Source organism: Scyliorhinus torazame, chromosome 14, assembly GCF_047496885.1.
Source record: "Scyliorhinus torazame isolate Kashiwa2021f chromosome 14, sScyTor2.1, whole genome shotgun sequence".
Classification (NCBI taxonomy): Eukaryota; Metazoa; Chordata; class Chondrichthyes; order Carcharhiniformes; family Scyliorhinidae; genus Scyliorhinus; species Scyliorhinus torazame.
In genome coordinates this window covers 210,253,627-210,275,665 of record NC_092720.1, presented here as the reverse complement: position 1 = coordinate 210,275,665, position 22,039 = coordinate 210,253,627, and the positions used below count along the sequence as shown (strand labels likewise).

General features: G+C 54.9%; 1 protein-coding gene across 1 annotated transcript in view; it reads left to right on the top strand.

Annotated features, from left to right (window-relative positions):
* Positions 1–1,630: 1,630 nt before the first annotated feature.
* The window catches only part of LOC140389152 (E3 ubiquitin-protein ligase TRIM69-like), a 146,144-nt gene continuing 125,735 nt past the window's right edge, over positions 1,631–22,039 (top strand). Inside the window, exons 1-3 of the mRNA XM_072473311.1 lie at positions 1,631–2,591; positions 2,680–2,775; positions 2,869–3,154. Of these exons, the coding sequence (XP_072329412.1) occupies positions 2,181–2,591; positions 2,680–2,775; positions 2,869–3,154 (793 nt within the window). The 5' untranslated portion in view covers positions 1,631–2,180. The remainder of the gene's footprint in view (positions 2,592–2,679; positions 2,776–2,868; positions 3,155–22,039) is intronic.

Below are 22,039 nucleotides of genomic sequence, written 5' to 3'. Positions count from 1 at the left end.
ATTCCAACATGAAAATGAGGATATTTTCCTCACATCGTGACTTAAATACCCCCTCAACAACCCCTATAAACAGCTGGATGGTGTCATTTGTTTCTTTGCTGTGTTCAAGGTGACTAATGTATTTCCCAACATTAGCTGCTGCCACATTAGTGAATAATCGTCCTGTGGTGCCATTATTCCAGAAGTGAAACAGAGATAAACCAGGGAATTACAGACCAGTGAGTCTGACATCAACGGTAGAGAAATGGTTGGAAAAAATTATGAGGGACAGAATTAATCTCCAGTTCAATTGAGAATGATTAATCAAGGATAGTCAGTATGACATTGTCAGGGGAGAAACATGTCAAACAAATTTAATTGACTTTTTCGAGGAGGTAACTAGGAATGTAGATGAGGGAAGTGCAGTTGATGTAATCTACATGGACTTTCGACAAGGTTCCCCACGGGAGGCTGATCAAGAAAGTAAGAGCCTGTGGGTTCCAGGGAAATTTGGCAAATTGATCCAAAATTGGCTTAGTGGCAGGAGGCAGAGGGTGATGGTTGAAGGTTGGTTTTGTGACTGGCAGCCTGTGTCCAGTGGTCTACCCCAGGAATCGGTGCTGGGTCCCTTTCTGTTTGTAGTGAACATTAATGACCTGGATCCGAATGTGGGGGGTATGATCAGGAAGTTGGAAGGTGACATGAAAATTGATGGTGTGGTAAATAGCGAAGAGGAAACCATTAGATTACAGGGTAATATAGACGGGCTTGGCAGATCGGCAGAACAGTGGCAAATGGAATTTAACCAAAATAAGTGTGAGATGATGCAGTTTGGGGGACTAACAAGGCAAGGAAATACACAATGTACCATAGGATACCAGGAAGTACAGAGGACCATAGGGCCCTTGGAGGTGCATGTCCATAGATCCCTGAAGGCAGCAGGACGGGTAGATAAGGTGGTTAAAAAGGCTTTTGGGATAATGTCTTTATGAATAGAGGCATTGATTATAACAGGAGGGAGGTTATGATCGAACTGTATAACACGCTCGTTACGTCACAGCTAGAGGACTGTGTACAGTTCTGGCCATTACAGTAGGAAGGAGGTAATTGCACTAGAAAAGGTGCAGAGGAGATTCACCAGGGTGTTGCCTGGGCTGGAGCGTTTCTGCTACGAAGAGGGGCTGGTTAGGCTGGAGTTGTTCTCCTTCGAGCAGAGAAGGCTGAAGGACGACCTGATTGCGGTGTACAAAATAATGAAGGACATTAATGGGGGAGATAGGAAGAAACTTTTCCCCAGGGATCAATAACCAGGGGGTTTAAGGTAAGAGGCAGGAGGTTTAGAGGGGATTTGAAGAAAAACTTTTTCACCCAGAGGGTGGTTGGAATCTGGAACTCGCTGTCTGAAAGGGTGGTAGAGGCGGGAACCCTCACAACATTTAAGAAGCATTTAGATGAGTGCTTGAAATGCCAAAGCACACAAGGCAACTGACCAAGTACTGGAAAATGGGGTTAGAATAGATAGGTGTTTGATGGACAGTGTGGGCCCGATGGGCTGAAGGGGCCTCTTTCTGTGCTGTAAACTCTATGTTGCTATGACAACAGCATCTCCACATTGGAAATACTTTGTGGCCTTTAACACATCTGGGACACACAGAGGTTGTGAAAGGCGCTATATGAATGCAAGACTACCTTGCAAATAAATTTGAACCTCACAGACCCAATCCCTGGAAAGATCTTCTCTGTATCGATCATCGAGAATAACTCCGTGACTTTTCCGTCTCTTTGTGTTTCCGGCTGAGTGGCTGCGATCATGAACACGATTCAGTTTCTGGATCTGGATCTTAGCCTGTGTTTCACCAGAGGCTCTGTATTCGACAGCGAGTTCAGTCTGGGGCAGAGGGCAATGTAATATCAGTCCCCACCCTCCACCTCCTTCCTCCTACACTGCCAACACCCCATGGACCTTAACCTGGCAGCCAGGGTTCAATCCGCACTCCCTGTTTTAAACCGGGTTGTCCTTCAACAGAGTGCGGTTTTATTTCTGTCCGTGAAACAGTCACCAGGACAGTAAATAGTTTTTAATAATAATTATCGGAGTGTTCCAGTGAACCTCATCAGGAAATCGCGGAACTGGATGAGTTCAGGAATGCGGTAACATCCAAATTAAAACCAGTTTGGATCAGGAAGTGCTGAGTGTGAACATGGCTCTCAGACAGCAGGTTCAGAGTTTGACCGAGGAGACAATTTGTCCCATTTGTCTTGATTTCTTCACTGATCCGGTAATACTGGATTGTGGACACAACTTCTGCCGCTCCTGTATCTCCCAGTGTTGGGAAAAGAAGGAGATAAACTCCTGCCCGGAATGTAGAGAGGAGTTTCCGGAAAGAAACCTCAGGATAAATCGGGCCTTGGGGAATCTGACTGAGAAAGCTCGAAAATTAAATCTGAATCCGAAAGAGAAGGAAAGTAAACTTCACTGTGAGAAACATCAGGAAGAACTGAAGCTGTTTTGTCAAACTGACAAGAAATTGATCTGTGTGATTTGTAAAGATTCGCAGGAACACAGAAAGCACCGCTTCCTGCCCATCGATGAAGCTGTTGAATTCTACAAGGTAAAAGAGAAATTATTTTATAAACTGATATTTTCTCCCATTTCCAGCTATAACATTTTCATTTTGCTATTTTCTCTCCCAATCCCAGGATCAGCTGAAATCTACCTTAGATTCTCTCACAGAGAAGAAATCGGCGGTTCTCGAAACGGAACAGAAACAGAAAGGGAAGGTTTCTGAAGTTAGGGTAAGGTCTCCCTGTGCTGATTTTCTGGGATCTCCGCTAGTTTTGTTCCCTTTATCGCGGGACATTAATTATGTTTCACATTTCATTTGGTAGGAACAGTCGAGCAGTCTGCAGACCCACATCACATCCGAGTTCACTAAAATGCACCAGATTCTCACTGAGAAAGAGCAGCGTTTACTCAGAGATCTCAGGGAAGAAGAGGAGAGGATTCTGGAACCAATGGAGAAAAACCTTCGAGAGATTCAGGAGAATTTAAATTCTATTGAGGAGAAACTCTCCAAGTTGCAGAAACAGATGGAGCAAAAAGACGAGCTGATATTTCTGAAGGTGAGGGAATATATTGCGGCCCAGTTCAGTGAAACTTCACAGCCACAAAATAACTGACGCTAATTCTGAAATAAATGTAGAATTTACTGAAAAAATACAGAATTAAACTGAAATTGTTTCCCTTCCTGAACTGTTCTGCTGTTGTCTCTGAACTAACGGCTCCCAAACTGTCTGCAGAACCCAGGGACCGAAATGTGTTGCCCTGATTTCCACACTCGTTTTGTGATTATTGCCGTGTTTCTCAAGTTTAATTTTCTCCTGGAACTCCCATTGTAATCCAGTTCCAGTTCCATGTTGTGAGTGTGTGGGTGTGTCTGGTACGGTGTGTGAGAGTCACTGTGTCTGTGAGCGGGGCTGATGCTCAGTTCCAGCATGTTGTGTGTGTGTCTGGTACGGTGTGTGAGAGTCACTGTGTCTGTGAGCGGGGCTGATGCTCAGTTCCAGCATGTTGTGTGTGTGTCTGGTACGGTGTGTGAGAGTCACTGGGCGTGATTCTCCGACCCCCCGTCGGGTCGGAGAATCGCTGGGGGGCGGCATAAATCCCGCCCCTGCCGCCCGCCGAATTCTCCGAAGGGTGAAATGTCGGCGGGGCGTCAATCGCGCTGCCCACCTCGGAGAATGGCTGGGGCGGGCGTGAGACAATGGACTCCGGGGCTGCCCATATTCTCCCGGCCTGATGGGCCGAAGCCGACCCGTGGTTACGTCGGCGTAAATCAAAACACCTTTTTAACGGCGTCAACCAGTGCTGATGGTTGACACCGTCCAGCGTGGAGGTAGGTCTCGGCCTGGGGGGTGGCCGCAGGACAGGTGATGGCGTGGCCGCAGTCTCTGTTTGCGGGGGAGAGGTGTGTGTGGGGCGGGGGTGGGGGGGGGGGGTTGCGGGGGGCTTCGGGGGGGTATCAGGGAAGGGGGGTTGAGTGCCGGCGAGGGGGACGGGGGGTATGAGTGCCGGGTACGGGGGGGTGAGTGCCGGGTACGGGGGGGTGAGTGCCGGGTACGGGGGGGATGAGTGCCGGGTACGGGGGGATGGGTGCCGGGTACGGGGGGGTGAGTGCCGGGTACGGGGGTGTGAGTGCCGGGGGGTGCTAGGGCAAGGGAGTTTGTCCGCCTGGCCAGGTGCCATCCTGCAACAGTCGCGCCCATGCAGCCCATGCCACCTGGCTGGGGGGAGGGGGGTACGGGCAATGATGACATGTCGTCATTTCCCCCCCCCTGCAGGCCATCATGTTTTCTGATCAGCCAGCGATGTTGGCCGCCATGGCGGCAGCCGCTATTCTCCACGTTGCCCTGGGGGGGGAGGAGGAGGAGGAGCGTGCCAGAGAGGCGGCGCAGGCTGCCGCAGAGGAGCATGCCGCAGAGGGGCAGGCAGCAGCCGCCCAGGCTCGAGGGACACCCGCCCAACAGGATAAGAAGGAGGAGGAGCAGGGGGAGCACGTAGTGGAGGAGGAACACGAGGAGGGGGAGGAACACGACGTTGCAGCGCCACTACAACGGAGGCACCCGAGGAGGCCCCGTGTATACTGGCCTCGGCAGTCATACCAGGACCTCACGGCTCGGGAATGCAGGAGGAGACTCCGGATGAGCCTGGAAACCGTGGCACACATCTGCCACCTGCTGGCACACCTGGCACCACGTGGCACTGGGGGGGGACACCCTCTCCCCGTGTCCGTCAAGGTTACGGTGGCCCTGAACTTTTATGCCACGGGGTCATTCCAGACGCCAGGTGGGGACCTGTCCGGCATCTCGCAGACATCGGTGCATCGGTGCATCCGGGCAGTGACAGACGCCCTATATGCCATTGCGGAGTACATCCGCTTCCCTGTGGACCGGGACAGCCAAGATGCCCGGGCCATGGGCTTCTCTGCCGTGGCCGGGTTTCCCATGGTCGAGGGCGCGATCGATGGGATGCACGTCGCCGTGCGGCCACCTGCAGATAACAGGGCCGTGTTCACCAATAGGAACGGGACCTATCCCATGAACATCCAGGTGGTCTGCGATCACCGCATGATTATCCTGCACGTCTGCGCCCGCTACCCAGGAAGTCTTACATCCCCGGCATGTACGAGGGACTGATTGCTGGACGACAGGGGTTACCCGTTGCGGTCATGGCTGATGACGCCTATACGGAGGCCACAGAATGACGCGGAGAACAGCTACAATGATGCCCATGCAGCGACAAGGGGTGTGATAGAGAGATACTTTGGCGTGCTCAAAATGCGTTTCAGGTGCCTGGACCTCTCTGGGGGCGCCCTCCAGTATCCGTCAGATAGGGTCGGCCGCACCATTGTGGTGTGCTGCGTCCTGCATAACATAGCCCAGCAGAGGGGCGATGTGCCGCAGGCAGAGGAGGGCGGAGTGGAGGAGCAGCAGGAAGAGGCGCAGTCCTCCCCAGATGAGTGGGATGGGGGCAATGGTCAGGGCAGACGGGGTAGACACGGGCGGGTGGCTGTCCACCGTTACCGGCTGGGCCAGCGGGCACGGGACAGGCTGATAGCCACCTGCTTCAGTGACTCGGGGGCATGGGAATCGGCGAGTATGGCCACATACCGCACACCATGGCAACACCCGAACACCTTCACCCCCCCCACCCATCCACCCACCCAGCACCCTCACCCCCCCCAACCACACCCACCCCACCCGCATGCACACCACCCCCCCATTGCCGATCCACCTACGGCACAACGGCCGGGCTCACACAGTTGCCGGTGGAAGCGTGTCTATCGCAGGCCATGGAGGATGATGACAACCCACTCTGCAATGAGCTCCTGGTGGCACATCGTTGGACGATGTCTGACCCATGGCCACAGTACCACCATCCACCCGGACCATCCCTGCATGCGGCTGTGACACTGCAGCGCACGGTCCTGTCCTCTGCCCGTGGGGATGGTGAGGGCGGCCCAGGGGGAAGGGGGCAGACTCACCTGAGGCCGACGTAAGACCACCCCTCACACACACACTGGCGCTCAACGTACATGACACCCCCGCACGCTTTGGACAGAGCACAAAGCCAGCTACTGTAGGTGTTAAAGTGATTTAAATAACAAACAGTGCATACACGTACCCGAGCCCCTAAAACTCGTCTGTGCCCTGCACCCGTGCGAACTTACTCAGTGTCTAATTGTTTGGCCTTATTTGCCCTTTGACTACGCCTCGGTGGTTTCCCAGGCGGTACAGCAGAACTGGAGGTGGACTCCTGCGATTCCTGCCCTCTGACTCTGGATCCCTTTGGCGGCTGTTTCCTGGGGCGTCCTGGCCTAGATGGGCCAGGCTGCGGCCCGGGTGACTGGGATGGCGAGCTGCCAGCCTGTCCTGCCCGTTGCCCACCTGATGCACCTGGGACAGAAGGGGGGAGTCCGAGGTGCTGCAGTGTTCCTGGACCTCCCCTACATGGGGACCAGGGACGGGCGCAAGCAACTCCTCCACCCTCGGGGTGCCCAATGGCCCCCAGGCCTCTACATGGTGCCCAATGGCCCCCAGGCCATCCGACGCCCCTCCGACACTTGGCGCCGCCAGTCCTGGAGGCCCGTGCTGGTATTGTGCAGGTTTGCAGCCATGGAGCTCAGGGAGTTGGCCATCCCTGCCTGTGACTGTGCGACGCCGGCTAGCACATGGGCAATGGCGCCGAAGCCCTCAGCGATGGCCTGCTGAGACTGGGCCATGGCCTGCTGAGACTGGGCCATGGCCTGCAGGGATTGGGCCGTTGCCTGCTGAGACTGGGCCATGGCCTGCTGAGACAGGGCCACGGCATTGAGCGCCTCTGCCATCTGCCGCTGGCTCATGGCCTCCTGTGAGAGGGCAGCCATGTCCTGGGCCACAGACGCCGCCTGCACGGAAAGCCCCAGGCCTCGCATACTCCTCCCCATGTCTGACACCGTCGCACCCATTGCCTCCACCGCGGACTCCACTCGTGCGGTGTCGGCCTGGGTGGCACGCATGACCGGCACCACTCCCAGCTCCTGGACGCGGGTGCACTCCTCCACCTGCGACTGCAGCCGCCGCAAGCCGCCCGTCACCTTCTTCGCTCGTCCCAGGTTCGGTGGTTGCATCGGGGCTATGGGTGGGTGTGGTAACTCCAGGAACCCGGGATCCATCTGGGCGGCAGATGTTTGCTTGCGCCAGGATGCCCTCCGATCTCCCGGCCCCTCTGCTGCTCCTACCTCCACCTGCTGTACCGGGACAGCTGTGATTTGCGCACCAGTGAGTGTACCAAGCGCCTCATCACTAAAGTGCCCAACCGAGGGGAGTGCTTCTGCGATGGTGGAGGGTGTTGGAGACAGCAGTGGCGTTGTGTCGTGCGCATCGTCCGACTCTGAGTCCATGGTACTTTGGGGTGGCGGTTCGTCTCCACCCATCCACTCTGTGTCACTGTCCTGTATTTCGGTTTCCTGGGTAGGGGTCTCTGGGCTAGGGGTTTCCTGGGTAGGAGTCTCCTGGGTAGGGGTCTCCTGGGTAGGGGTCTCCTGGGTAGGGGTCTCCTGGGTAGGGGTGTCCTGGGTAGGGGTCTCCTGGGTAGGGGTCTCCTGGGTAGGGGTGTCCTGGGTAGGGATGTCCTGGGTAGTGGTGTCGTGAGTAGGGCTGTCCTGTGTAGGGGTCTCCTGGGTAGGAGTCTCCTGGGTAGGAGTGTCCTGGGTAGGGGTCTCCTGGGTAGGGGTCTCCTGGGTAGGGGTCTCCTGGGTAGGAGTGTCCTGGGTAGGGGTCTCCTGGGTAGGGGTCTCCTGGGTAGGGGTCTCCTGGGTAGGAGTGTCCTGGGTAGGGGTCTCCTGGGTAGGGGTCTCCTGGGTAGGGGTCTCCTGGGTAGGAGTGTCCTAGGTAGGAGTGTCCTGGGTAGGGCTGTCCTGGGTAGGGGTCTCCTGGGTAGGGGTGTCCTGGGTAGGAGTGTCCTGGGTAGGGGTCTCCTGGGTAGGGGTGTCCTGGGTAGGAGTGTCCTGGGTAGGGCTGTCCTGGGTAGGGCTGTCCTGGGTAGTGGTTTCGTGGCTCGGCTGCGACGGGGGCCTGTGGCTGCCCCCCTCGTCGCTGGGTGGCACACGCCTGCGTCGCCGCACCCACACAAGACTGGGTCGGCGTCTCCCTATTGCTCCGGGTCTCTCCGTCTCCCGTGGTCGCCCTGGGGCAGCCTGCGGGCAGTCGGCATCTGCGGGGATGGATGCCACGACGTTTGCTCCTGCGATACACAATGAAGCATGCATGGTTAGACACGCAGGCGGTGATCAGGTGATATTGGGGAGGGGGGATATGGGGGAGGGGGATATGGGGGAAATGGGGGTGGGTGGATATGGGGGAGCGGGATATGGGGAGGGGGATATGGGGGCGTGGGGGAGGGGGGATATGGGGGAGGGGGAATATGGGGGAGGGGGATATGGGGAGGGAGGATATGGGGGAGGGAGGATATGGGGGAGGGAGGATATGGGGGAGGGGGGATATGGGGGAGGGGGGATATGGGGGAGGGAGGATATGGGGGAGGGAGGATATGGGGGAGGGGGATATGGGGGACGGGGGATATGGGGGAGGGAGGATATGGGGGAGGGGGGATATGGGGGAGGGGGGATATGGGGGAGGGGGGATATGGGGGAGGGAGGATATGGGGGAGGGAGGATATGGGGAGAGAGGATATGGGGGAGGGGGATATGGGGGAGGGAGGATATGGGGGAGGGGGGATATGGGGGAGGGGGGATATGGGGAGGGAGGATATGGGGGAGGGGGGATATGCGGAGGGAGGATATGGGGGAGGGGGACATGGGGGAGGGAGGACATGGGGGAGGGAGGACATGGGGAGGGGGGATATGGGGGAGGGGGGATATGGGGGAGGGAGGATATGGGGGATATGGGGGAGAGGAGATATGGGGACAGGCTGTCGGTGGCTCACTTGCTGGTGGGCCATCAACCTCTGCGTCGGCAACCTCCCGGTCCTCAGGTCCGCCAGCCATTTCCAGGGCCCTTTCCTCATGTACGGTGAGTGGCCTCTCATGAGCTGGGCCCCCTCCAGTCCTCTCATGCTCCCTATTGTTGTGAGCGCGCTTCTCCTGTGGGGGGCGGGTGGGTGGCAGGGGTAAAAGGCAACAGTGTTAGACAGGTATATGAATGCACGCCATCGGTTGCGCGTATAATGCAGAGGTTAGGGTTAGGGTTGGTTTCACCTGGGGGTGTGCCGCACATCGGGCAGGGAGGAGGGGGGGAACTCACCCTGGCTGCCCTGACGAGGTCGTTCACCTTCTTGTGGCACTGGGCGCCTGTCCGTGGTGTCAGAGCCACAGCGCTGACGGCCTCTGCCAGCTCACTCCACAGACGCTTCTGAGGCGTGGGGCGACCCTGCGGCCGTGTCCGGGGTACAGGGCCTCCCTCTTCTCCTCCACTTCGTCCAGGAGCGCCTCGATGTCGCGGTCCTGCAACCTCGGCGCTGCGCGGCGGGCGGCCATCTTGTCGAATCTACCGGGGTGGGCGGGGCCCGTCTTTTGAGCCATCACGCCATGCAGCATCCACGTTGGGTGACGCCATCGCGAATGGCGTCACGCCGCTGCTGGCCCATTCGGGGCCGGAGAATTTGCGTTGTTTGTGGGGGGGTCCGACGCCGGAGTGATCTTCGACGTTTTGGCACCGGGTCCCGGACATCGCGCCAGTTTTCGGAGAATCCCGCCCACTCTGTCTGTGAGCGGGGCTGATGCTCAGTTCCAGCATGTTGTGAGTGTGTGGGTGTGTCTGGTACGGTGTGTGAGAGTCACTGTGTCTGTGAGCGGGGCTGATGCTCAGTTCCATGTTGTGAGTGTGTGGGTGTGTCAGGTACGGTGTGTGAGAGTCACTGTGTCTGTGAGCGGGGCTGATGCTCAGTTCCATGTTGTGAGTGTGTGGGTGTGCCTGGTACGGTGTGTGAGAGTCACTGTGTCTGTGAGCGGGGCTGATGCTCAGTTCCAGCATGTTGTGAGTGTGTGGGTGTGTCTGGTACGGTGTGTGAGAGTCACTGTGTCTGTGAGTGGGGCTGATGTTCAGTTCCAGTTCCATGTTGTGAGTGTGTGGGTGTGTCAGGTACGGTGTGTGAGAGTCACTGTGTCTGTGAGCGGGGCTGATGCTCAGTTCCATGTTGTGAGTGTGTGGGTGTGCCTGGTACGGTGTGTGAGAGTCACTGTGTCTGTGAGCGGGGCTGATGCTCAGTTCCAGTTCCATGTTGTGAGTGTGTGGGTGTGTCTGGTACGGTGTGTGAGAGTCACTGTGTCAGTGAGCGGGACTGATGCTCAGTTCCAGCATGTTGTGAGTGTGTGGGTGTGTCTGGTACGGTGTGTGAGAGTCACAGTGTCTGTGAGCGGGGCTGATGCTCAGTTCCAGCATGTTGTGAGTGTGTGGGTGTGTCTGGTACGGTGTGTGAGAGTCACTGTGTCTGTGAGCGGGGCTGATGCTCAGTTCCAGCATGTTGTGAGTGTGTGGGTGTGTCTGGTCCGGTGTGTGAGAGTCACTGTGTCTGTGAGCGGGACTGATGCTCAGTTCCAGTTGCATGTTGTGAGTGTGTGGGTGTGTCTGGTACGGTGTGTGAGAGTCACTGTGTCTGTGAGCGGGGCTGATGCTCAGTTCCAGTTGCATGTTGTGAGTGTGTGGGTGTGTCTGGTACGGTGTGTGAGAGTCACTGTGTCTGTGAGCGGGGCTGATGCTCAGTTCCAGTTCCATGTTGTGAGTGTGTGGGTGTGTCTGGTACGGTGTGTGAGAGTCACTGTGTCTGTGAGCGGGACTGATGCTCAGTTCCAGCATGTTGTGAGTGTGTGGGTGTGTCTGGTACGGTGTGTGAGAGTCACTGTGTCTGTGAGCGGGACTGATGCTCAGTTCCAGCATGTTGTGAGTGTGTGGGTGTGTCTGGTACGGTGTGTGAGAGTCACTGTGTCTGTGAGCGGGACTGATGCTCAGTTCCAGCATATTGTGAGTGTGTGGGTGTGTCTGGTACGGTGTGTGAGAGTCACTGTGTCTGTGAGTGGGGCTGATGCTCAGTTCCAGCATATTGTGAGTGTGTGGGTGTGTCTGGTACGGTGTGTGAGAGTCACTGTGTCAGTGAGCGGGACTGATGCTCAGTTCCAGTTCCATGTAGTGAGTGTGTGGGTGTGTCTGGTACGGTGTGTGAGAGTCACTGTGTCTGTGAGCGGGGCTGATGCTCAGTTCCATGTAGTGAGTGTGTGGGTGTGTCTGGTACGGTGTGTGAGAGTCACTGTGTCTGGGAGCGGGGCTGATGCTCAGTTCCAGTTCCATGTTGTGAGTGTGTGGGTGTGTCTGGTACGGTGTGTGAGAGTCACTGTGTCTGGGAGCGGGGCTGATGCTCAGTTCCAGTTCCATGTTGTGAGTGTGTGGGTGTGTCTGGTACGGTGTGTGAGAGTCACTGTGTCTGTGAGTGGGGCTGATGCTCAGTTCCACCATGTTGTGAGTGTGTGGGTGTGTCTGGTACGGTGTGTGAGAGTCACTGTGTCTGTGAGCGGGGCTGATGCTCAGTTCCATGTTGTGAGTGTGTGGGTGTCTGGTACGGTGTGTGAGAGTCACTGTGTCTGTGAGCGGGGCTAATGCTCAGTTCCATGTTGTGAGTGTGTGGGTGTGTCTGGTACGGTGTGTGAGAGTCACTGTGTCTGTGTGCGGGACTGATGCTCAGTTCCAGCATGTTGTGAGTGTGTGTGTGTGTCTGGTACGGTGTGTGAGAGTCACTGTGTCTGTGAGCGGGGCTGATGCTCAGTTCCATGTTGTGAGTGTGTGGGTGTGTCTGGTACGGTGTGTGAGAGTCACTGTGTCTGGGAGCGGGGCTGATGCTCAGTTCCATGTTGTGAGTGTGTGGGTGTGTCTGGTACGGTGTGTGAGAGTCACTGTGTCTGTGAGCGGGACTGATGCTCAGTTCCAGCATATTGTGAGTGTGTGGGTGTGTCTGGTACGGTGTGTGAGAGTCACTGTGTCTGTGAGTGGGGCTGATGCTCAGTTCCATGTTGTGAGTGTGTGGGTGTGTCTGGTACGGTGTGTGAGAGTCACTGTGTCTGTGAGCGGGGCTGATGCTCAGTTCCAGTTCCATGTTGTGAGTGTGTGGGTGTGTCTGGTACGGTGTGTGAGAGTCACTGTGTCTGTGAGCGAGGCTGATGCTCAGTTCCAGTTGCATGTTGTGAGTGTGTGTGGGTGTCTGGTACGGTGTGTGAGAGTCACTGTGTCTGCGAGCGGGGCTGATGCTCAGTTCCAGTTCCATGTTGTGAGTGTGTGGGTGTGTCTGGTACGGTGTGTGAGAGTCACTGTGTCTGTGAGCGGGACTGATGCTCAGTTCCAGCATGTTGTGAGTGTGTGGGTGTGTCTGGTACGGTGTGTGAGAGTCACTGTGCCTGTGAGCGGGACTGATGCTCAGTTCCAGTTGCATGTTGTGAGTGTGTGGGTGTGTCTGGTACGGTGTGTGAGAGTCACTGTGTCTGTGAGCGGGGCTGATGCTCAGTTCCATGTTGTGAATGTGTGGGTGTGTCTGGTACGGTGTGTGAGAGTCACTGTGTCAGTGAGCGGGACTGATGCTCAGTTCCAGCATGTTGTGAGTGTGTGGGTGTGTCTGGTACGGTGTGTGAGAGTCACTGTGTCTGTGAGCGGGACTGATGCTCAGTTCCAGCATGTTGTGAGTGTGTGGGTGTGTCTGGTACGGTGTGTGAGAGTCACTGTGTCTGTGAGCGGGACTGATGCTCTGTTCCATGTTGTGAGTGTGTGGGTGTGTCTGGTACGGTGTGTGAGAGTCACTGTGTCTGTTGTGGTGTTGGGTGCTCTGGTGCACAGATGAGCCAACACAGTTGTATGTGGTACAACTCTATTTTATTTTAACTCTTATAATACAGTTCGTTCTGGATACTCTGCACGTGCTGTCTCCCTGAGTGTGTCTGGTAGCAGGTCTGTCCTTGTCTTCCTCTCCAGCTAATACTGACCACCGGGGGTCGTGTCTGTGCTTTTATATCTTTCTGTCATTGGTTGTGGTGTTGTGTGTTCTGATTTGTCTGTTGGTGTGTCTATCATGATGTGTGTGTTTGAATATCATGACATCCCACCTTTTTACAAAGATATGTGCCTACGTGGTTATAAATATAATCGTGTCGTGAGTGCATCTAAGAGTGTGTTGTGTACAGCGTGTGTATATGACGTAACTATTTACATGGGGCGATGTCGGGTGCGTCACACTAACAAGGTTGTACCATAACAAAACATGGATGCGAGAGAAAAAAAAAACTTGAACAGTGGTCCGGTCAGGCGATATCTGGAACAATAAACAACAACAGGTTATAATACAGAAGTGTTTGACTTTTTGAACGTATGAACAGCGTTATAAGTCCAGTCTAATGGGTGACCGCCTCAAGAATAGGCTGGTCCTCAAGCCGGTTCAGCTGTGGAGATTTGGGTTCACACTGGTTCACCTTGGACTGTTGGAGGTGATGCTGTTGCCGAAGTCTCTACTGTACCATTTGTTGTACTTCGTGCAGTGCTTGGTTTTTCATTCGTGCAAATATAACATTCAACATCTTTGTTAGTGTTGCCTTGGCTGTGGTTTGGTTCTGTTGGCGATGGAAGGGGCATGATCCGTGGCATCTCCACGAAGTCATCCTTGGGAACCAGTGGAGGATCCGGCGTGTGCGTACGGTTCAGTTGCGAGCGTGGAAGGTGGCGCAAAGCTCGCTGATTGCGCCTACGCACCAATCCATCCGCCCTGCATGCCAGGAACAAGGTGGAGTCTTTTTCCTTTTTTATGTTCGTGGTGGACGGCATCTTGTAGCCGATGGGTCGTTGCCATCGAAGTAGCACCATCACTAATATCATGCAAGGCGATGACGGTGCCAGATGTGGAAGTTGGCCGAGACCGTGCACGCTGGTTCCAGCCACCTGCTGTGCCGGAAGGGCGACTCCGCAGAGAAACGTCGAAGCATGTCGCCTTGGAGAGAGAATTGTTGCTCGCATCAACGTCTGGCGATGGCGCGAATTGGTGTGTCCATCTTGGACCGCCGGTGCTGGTTGCCACTGCCGACCCAGTGGGACTGCCACGCGATCCATTCCCTGTCGCCGTGGCATCCGCCGTCACCCTGAGCGTGCCATCACCGAGGCCGCGACACCGCCCGTCCGGAGCAAGGTCTGGCGTGCGCGAATCAGAGTCGGCGCTTGGCTGCTCCCCATCTGGAGTCCGGTCTGCCTTCCGTCGATGCCCCCCGTCCGGAGTCCCAACAGGTTCACTGGAGGCAGCCGAGATTCCCTGAAGCTGCACTTCTGGAGTCGGAACATGCAGGAATGCACCAACCAGTGGAGAGGCTCGAGCCATCGAGGGTGGAAGCGGTGCGCCGCCACTGCAGTCGTCAGTGGTCCCACCGTGATAGTCGAGTGCCTCGGTACGCACTGGGCGAGGTCTGTCACCTTGCACCTTTTGCATGGGAAGTGGGATGCTGTCGTCACTCGTCTCACATCCCGTGGATAGATCCTCATTAGCAGCTTGCTGTTCACTAGGGTTGGGTAAATTGTCAGAGTTTTCATCTGGTGGTGCACACCATGTCGGTGGACTGTCATTGTCTTGCCGTTGTCCTTCATTTGGGCTTTTCTTCTTTGGAATTTTAAATCTTCCCCCAGACATTGCAGAACCTTGTTTATTACCCCCAAATTCTCCCATATGTATGGTCTCGAATATAGGATCCAATGTTTCTATCGACATTGTACTATTTTCCAAAGAACATTCCGTTTCACTTTTCTTCTCAGGTACCTCATATGTATCTTTGTCTAATGTACATGCCTTCATGGTCTCTGGGTCTGATTTTGCTGGGACTGGCATGGTCACAGTCTCTCTTTTACTGTTCTCAATTGCCCACATTATACTCCCCATACATAACTGCTTAATCACTGGGGTTAGTGTGGTACAATGGATAATCGGGTCAACCTTATCTGCATCTTCACCATTAGTGGAAAGCACACTTGGTTCACTTGAAACTGCTGTGGGTTTTAAATTCGTTATCTGGCTACTCGATGTCGGTGTCCTCAGGATTCTTGCTCCAATGTTCTGCTCATTTATCAGTGGAGTGTGTATAGGTTCAATGCAATTAATGTTCCCCTCAAGGTTTGAAGAGTCATTACTGACTAACTGCTGGTCTCCGAAGTTGAGACTTTGCGGCGTTGTGTTGAAGGGAGACATTTGTCCCTGCTGTAGATATGATTCAGGTTGTGTTATTTCCATTACCTGAGGATCAATGTCTTGTCCATTTTTTCGATCCGTACTAAAACACTGGCAATTCTCAGTCTGCTCCTTGCAAGTTAAACATTCAATTAATTTCTTTAGCAAATCCTCAGCATCCTTCTGTGGCCGTGCAGCATTATTAATCTCTGTTCGGCTATAATGATCCTGAAGGTCAGCACATAAACCTTTTTTCTTCGGGCTTGGACGAGGCGATTCCTTTGGCTTGTCTTCAGTTGGGCTTGAACAGTCTTCAGCGCTGTGCCCTTCATTGTAGCATGAGAGACCGTCATGGTCATGCTGCTGTGTAGTGGAGCATGGTAGGCTGTTATAGCCTTCTTGCTGTTCACGTGAGCATGGCAGACTTGCATCGTCTGCCGCTGGTTGGTCAGGAGAGGTTGCTAGACCCTCATGGTCATGTTCCTGCAAGGACTGCACATTGGAGTCTTGCGTTGCTTCTATCGTGGAGGCTGTCCACGAGCTCTCTGTGGAGGCTTGTGACACTGGAGTCACTTCTTGTTCGTGCAAGGACTGCGCTCTGGAGTCTTGCGTTGCTTCTATCATGGAGGCTGTCCATGAGCTCCCTGTGGAGGCTTGTGACTCTGGAGTCACTTCTTGTTCATGCAAGGATTGCGCTCTGGAGTCTTGCATTGCTTCTATCGTGGAGGCTGTCCACGAGCTCTCTGTGGAGGCTTGTGACACTGGAGTCACTTCTTGTTCGTGCAAGGACTGCGCTCTGGAGTCTTGCATGTCTTCTTTCATAGAGTCGGGAACGTTGAGCGGACGTGGACCACGCTCTGTGTGGCAGCAGGGCGCTCTCCGTGTGCTTGCAGCGCTCCCTGTCTGTTAATGTCAGGCTGCAGCATCATCCGGTACTGATAAGTTGGGACGTCATATCTGCTGGATTGAAGATCCTCAAATCCGAAAAATGAATCCGCATCTGCGTCGGATTCAATGTGGGGGCCGCCAATGTGCAACACGAAAGGTTCGTCCGAGTCATAGTCGTATAGGACCACGGAGCTATCATTGGGCTCGCGAGGTCCGGAAACACTGTAAAGATCGTCATCGAAGTATTCGAGGTCGGAATCATCGGCTTGTGCGTAGGTAACTGCTTGTCGGAGGGTTCTTCGGAGGTCAAATTCATCTCCTGGGTCAATTTGCGGCAATGTGCTGTCATTCCAGGTGAGGGAAGGTTGTTTTACAGCTTTAACAGATTTTTGTTTTTTTTGATTTGGGACGTTTCCCTTTTAATTTGGTGCGGTCTGGGGCCTCTGACATCCTGACGCTCGGTATGTAGCACGTAGGAAGCGACTGCGCATGCTCAGATCGCTGTTCCTTTACCGATGGCCGTTTTCTTGACTGCGCATGCGCAGCATCTCGCGCATGCGCAAACGAAACTTCCGGTTCTGCGCACTGCTCGCGCAACTGTGCTAGCGTGATACCTTTAGTAAGATGGCCGCCGACCTCGACCCAGCCCTCTCTCAGGCCCGGGATTTCGGCCTCTGGGAATTCGGGCTCCGGGATCCCAGCCACGAGGTGAGTACTGCAGCTTTTCTTACCTTTACTTGCCGATTGGATTGCGTTTTCTTCACAGTACTTGGAGAATTTGTCCAGGACTGCCTGGTAATCGTACCTTTGCTGCCTCCTGAAGAACCTGAAGCTTGTGAATATTTCTCTTGCCCTTGCACCGGCGATGGTGAGGAGAAATTCAATTTTTTTGCTATCATCCAGGTCTTGGAGTTCAGCTGCCACCAGGAACAATTCGAACACTTGCCGGAATCGCCGCCAGTTTTCGCGGAGATCGCCGTAGCACTGGAGCGGCTGCGGAACCGGGAGCTCTATCATTTTGCCTGGGCACTGCTGGTTGTCTGTGTACACTGAGGTATGCCGGCAGGTATCGATCCACTCCTGTACCATGTGGTGTTGGGTGCTCTGGTGCACAGATGAGCCAACACAGTTGTATGTGGTACAACTCTATTTTATTTTAACTCTTATAATACAGTTCGTTCTGGATACTCTGCACGTGCTGTCTCCCTGAGTGTGTCGTGTAGTAGGTCTGTCCTGGTCCTCCTCTGCAGCTAATACTGACCACCGGGGGTCGTGTCTGTGCTTTTATATCTTTCTGTCATTGGTTGTGGTGTTGTGTGTTCTGATTTGTCTGTTGGTGTGTCTATCATGATGTGTGTGTTTGAATATCATGACAAGTCACTGTGTCTGTGAGCGGGGCTGATGCTCAGTTCCAGCATGTTGTGAGTGTGTGGGTGTGTCTGGTACAGTGTGTGAGAGTCACTGTGTCTGAGAGCGGGGCTGATGCTCAGTTCCAGTTGCATGTTGTGAGTGTGTGGGTGTGTCTGGTACGGTGTGTGAGAGTCACTGTGTCTGTGAGCGGGGCTGATGCTCAGTTCCAGTTCATTTGACTCTCCACAATCTTCCTTCCAAAATCCATCACTTCACACCTCCGTGTGAAATCTCATCTACTCTGAGTCTGCTCATTTCACCAGCCTGTCTACCTCCTCCTGCAATCTGTTACTGTCATCCTCACTGTTCCTCATTCATTTCTTTCAGGAGGAAGCTTGTCGGAAGAGAAGGTAGGACATGTTCTTAACTGAAACTCTGCAGTTTGATAAAATAATTCAGTCAATTGTTGTTATGGATTTATCTCTTGGTTGTTGTCACAACTTGAAACGGTCGTCCATCGGGCCATGAAAACTCGGCGTATTGTTCCCTGGCGAGTATTTTGCAATAACAAAACTTTATGACCGTGATTAAACAGTATTAGATTTTCTATAACTGTTCTACAATATTGTATAAATGACAAGATGTCAGGTAAATAATACAACCTGATTCCCAGACTGGAGCTGATCACTTGCCTGATGTTGGCTGTTAGTGTCTGTGACCTTCCAGCTGACCCTGAGAGAGCCGCACGGTCCATGTATCCAAGGAGTGGGTCATCCATGTCCCTGCATGGAGCCTGAGCAACCCGAGAAAGTCAGACGTTAAAGGGGAACGGGTTCTATTTTTATTCTGTAATACAAACTGGCTCCGTGTCCTTCACAACCACAACAGCAAAGGCTTGTATTTATTTAGCACCTTTAATGTAATATAAAGTCTAAAGGAGGTTCACAGGAGCGTTAAAAAACACAAATTGACCCAGAGACACATCAGGAAATATTAATCCGGATGGCGGATGTGGAGTTTAGAGAGAGTGACTGAGGAAGAAAGAGAGACAGAGAGAGGGAGAGGATCAGGGAGGATCAGTTATTACAGAGTTGAACATTAAGTTCCAGATGTTTTAGGGGCAGCACGGTGGCGCAGTGGTGAGCACTGCTGCCTCACGGCGCCGAGGTCCCAGGTTCGATCCCGGCTCTGGGTCACTGTTCATGTGGAGTTTGCACATTCTCCCCGTGTTTGCGTGGGTTTAGTCCCACAACCCAAAGATGTGCCGGGCAGGTGGATTGGCCACGTTAAACTGCCACTTGATTGGGAAAAATGAATTGGGTACTCTAAATTTATTTTTTATAGATTCCAGGTGTTTTCAGTCATTGTCTTTGTTCTACAAACTTTGTTTGTAAAACAGCAAGTGGACAGGCTAAATGTTTCTCTTCTCCTGTGATTTGTGATATCCCGGTAACTAATCTGTTATCAGACTGTGAACCTTTTTCAGGACATGGGGGTTTCCATTCTCTGCCTTTGAATTTCCAAGTTATCCCTTTCTCAGTTATAGAAAAAGTGATTAATATTTCACTTTGTACATTTTCCCAATCATCAAAAATGCTAAAGACCTGACCAGTTACATACGTTCTAAAATCTTCTAACAGAAAAATGTATTGTTTTTTTTTTAACATACAGGATTAGTGATGATGCTTCAATGCTCTCAGTATCTGCTGCCGGCCTGATTATCGGAAAGTTTAAAAGCCCTTTACAGTATACAGCGTGGAGAGAAATGATAAACTCCATTAACCCCGGTAAAACTCTTCTATTCATTTTCCTGATTTTAAATCCAGTTGTGACGGGACTAAAGGGTCTCCAAGGTCCCAGATTAAATATTCACTTTGCCGGTTGTTAATCCTCGGGAGCCTCTCCATTCTCATATTTTACTCTCTGTCGGTTCCTCTGGGTGAGTGTCTGAAGCTATCAGCACCGTGTGTCAACGCAGTGAAGGGATCTGTATAACCAGAGGAATAGAGCACCAATCTCAGGATGGGAAACCGAATTTGTAGAGGAGACTGGACTGGTCCCGTCTGTCATTCTGGGAAACATTTTTTATCATCGTTTATCGGGAAGACATTCAGACATTAGAGAGCAAGGGCGAAATTCTCCGTTATCGGCGGAAAGTCCGCCAATCGGCGCAAAAAACGGCGCAAATCCCACTTGCGTCACGTCATAAAAATGGGCCGATAGTCTCCGGCCCGAAATGGGCTAGCAGCGACGTGACGGGATCCGCGCTTGTGCAATGGTTCACGCCGTGCAGCGTCATACGCGCTGCACGCGTGACGGCTCATAAGGCCGCGCAGCTCCCCCCACCCGACCGGAACACCCTACCGCAACACCCGACTGGATGGCTAGCCGTCGCTCAGCCCCGAGGTTCGAGTCACGCGATGTGGAGGCGCTCCTGGACGCGGTGGAGCAGAGGAGGGATGCCCTGTATCCCGGGCACGGCCGCAGAGTTGCCCCACGCCACAGCCGGCGTCTGTGGAGGGAAGTGGCAGAGGCCGTCACCGCTGTGGCCCTAACACCACGGACAGGCACCCAGTGCCACAAGAAGGTGAACGACCTCGTCAGAGCAGGCAGGGTGAGCCTCCCCCATATCCCCCATATCCCCCCTCCCCATATCCCCCCTCCCCCATATCCCCCATATCCCCCCTCCCCCATATCCCCCCTCCCCCATATCCCCCATATCTCCCCCTCCCACATATACCCCCTCCCCCATATCCCCCCTCCCCCATATCCCCCCTCCCCCATATCCCCCCTCCCCATATCCCCCATATCCCCATCCCCCATATCCCCCCTCCCCCATATCCCCCCTCCCCCATATCCCCCCTCCCCCATACCCCCCTCCCCCATACCCCCCTCCCCCATATCCCCCCTCCCCCATATCCCCCCTCCCCCATATCCCCCCTCCCCCATATCCCCCCTCCCCCATATCCCCCCTCCCCATATCCCCCTCCCCCATATCCCCCCTCCCCATATCCCCCCTCCCCCATATCCCCCCTCCCCATATCCCCCCTCCCCCATATCCCCCCTCCCCCATATCCCCCCTCCCCCATATCCCCCCTCCCCCATATCCCCCTCCCCATATCCCCCCTCCCCCATATCCCCCCTCCCCCATATCCCCCTCCCCCATATCCCCCCTCCCCATTTCCCCCATACCTCCCCCTCCCCATATCCCCCTCCCTCATATCCCCCCTCCCCCATATCCCCCATATCCCCCCTCCCCCATATCCCCCCTCCCCCATACCCCCCTCCCCATATCCCCCATATCCCCCCTCCCCATATCCCCCCTCCCCATATCCCCCCTCCCCCATATCCCCCCTCCCCCATATCCCCCCTCCCCGTATCCCCCATATCCCCCCTCCCCCATATCCCCCCTCCCCCATATCCCCCCTCCCCATATCCCCCCTCCCCCATATCCCCCCTCCCCCATATCCCCCCTCCCCCATATCCCCCCTCCCCCATATCCCTCCCTCCCTCCCCCATATCCCCCCTCCCCATATCCCCCCTCCCCCATATCCCCCCTCCCCATACCCCCCCTCCCCCATATCCCCCCGCCCCCATATCCCCCCTCCCCCATATCCCCCTCCCCCATATCCCCCCTCCCCATATCCCCCCTCCCCCATATCCCCCCTCCCCCATATCTCCCTCCCCCATATCCCCCCTCCCCCATATCCCCCCCTCCCCCATATCCCCCCTCCCCCATATCCCCCCTCCCCCATATCCCCCTCCCCATATCCCCCATACCCCCCTCCCCCATATCCCCCTCCCTCATATCCCCCCTCCTCCATATCCCCCATATCCCCCCTCCCCCATATCCCCCCCTCCCCCATATCCCCCCTCCCCCATATCCCCCCTCCCCCATACCCCCCTCCCCATATCCCCCATATCCCCCCTCCCCCATATCCCCCCCTCCCCCATATCCCCCCCTCCCCCATATCCCCCCTCCCCCATATCCCCCCTCCCCCATATCCCCCATATCCACCCTCCCCCATATCCCCCCTCCCCCATATCCCCCCTCCCCCATATCCCCCCTCCCCCATATCCCCCCTCCCCCATATCCCTCCCTCCCTCCCCCATATCCCCCCTCCCCCATATCCCCCCTCCCCCATATCCCCCTCCCCCATATCCCCCCTCCCCCATACCCCCCTCCCCCATATCCCCCCCTCCCCCATATCCCCCCTCCCCCATATCCCCCATATCCCCAAGTGAATCCAGCCCTAACCTTAACCTCTGCAATGCACGCGCAACCGATGGCGTGCATTCATATACCTGCCTAACACTGTTGCCTTTTACCCTGCCAGCACCCCCCCTCCCCCACAGGAGAAGCACGCACACAACAATAGGGAGCATGTGAGGACTGGAGGAGGGCCCGCTGATGAGAGGCCACTGACCGTACACGAGGAAAGGGCCCTGGAACTGGCTGGCGGACCTGAGGACCGGGAGGTTGCTGATGCAGAGGTCGGGGCCCCACGAGCAAGTGAGCCACCAACAGCCCGTCCCCATATCCCCCCTCCCCTATATCCCCCTCCCCCGTATCACCTGATCACTGCCTGA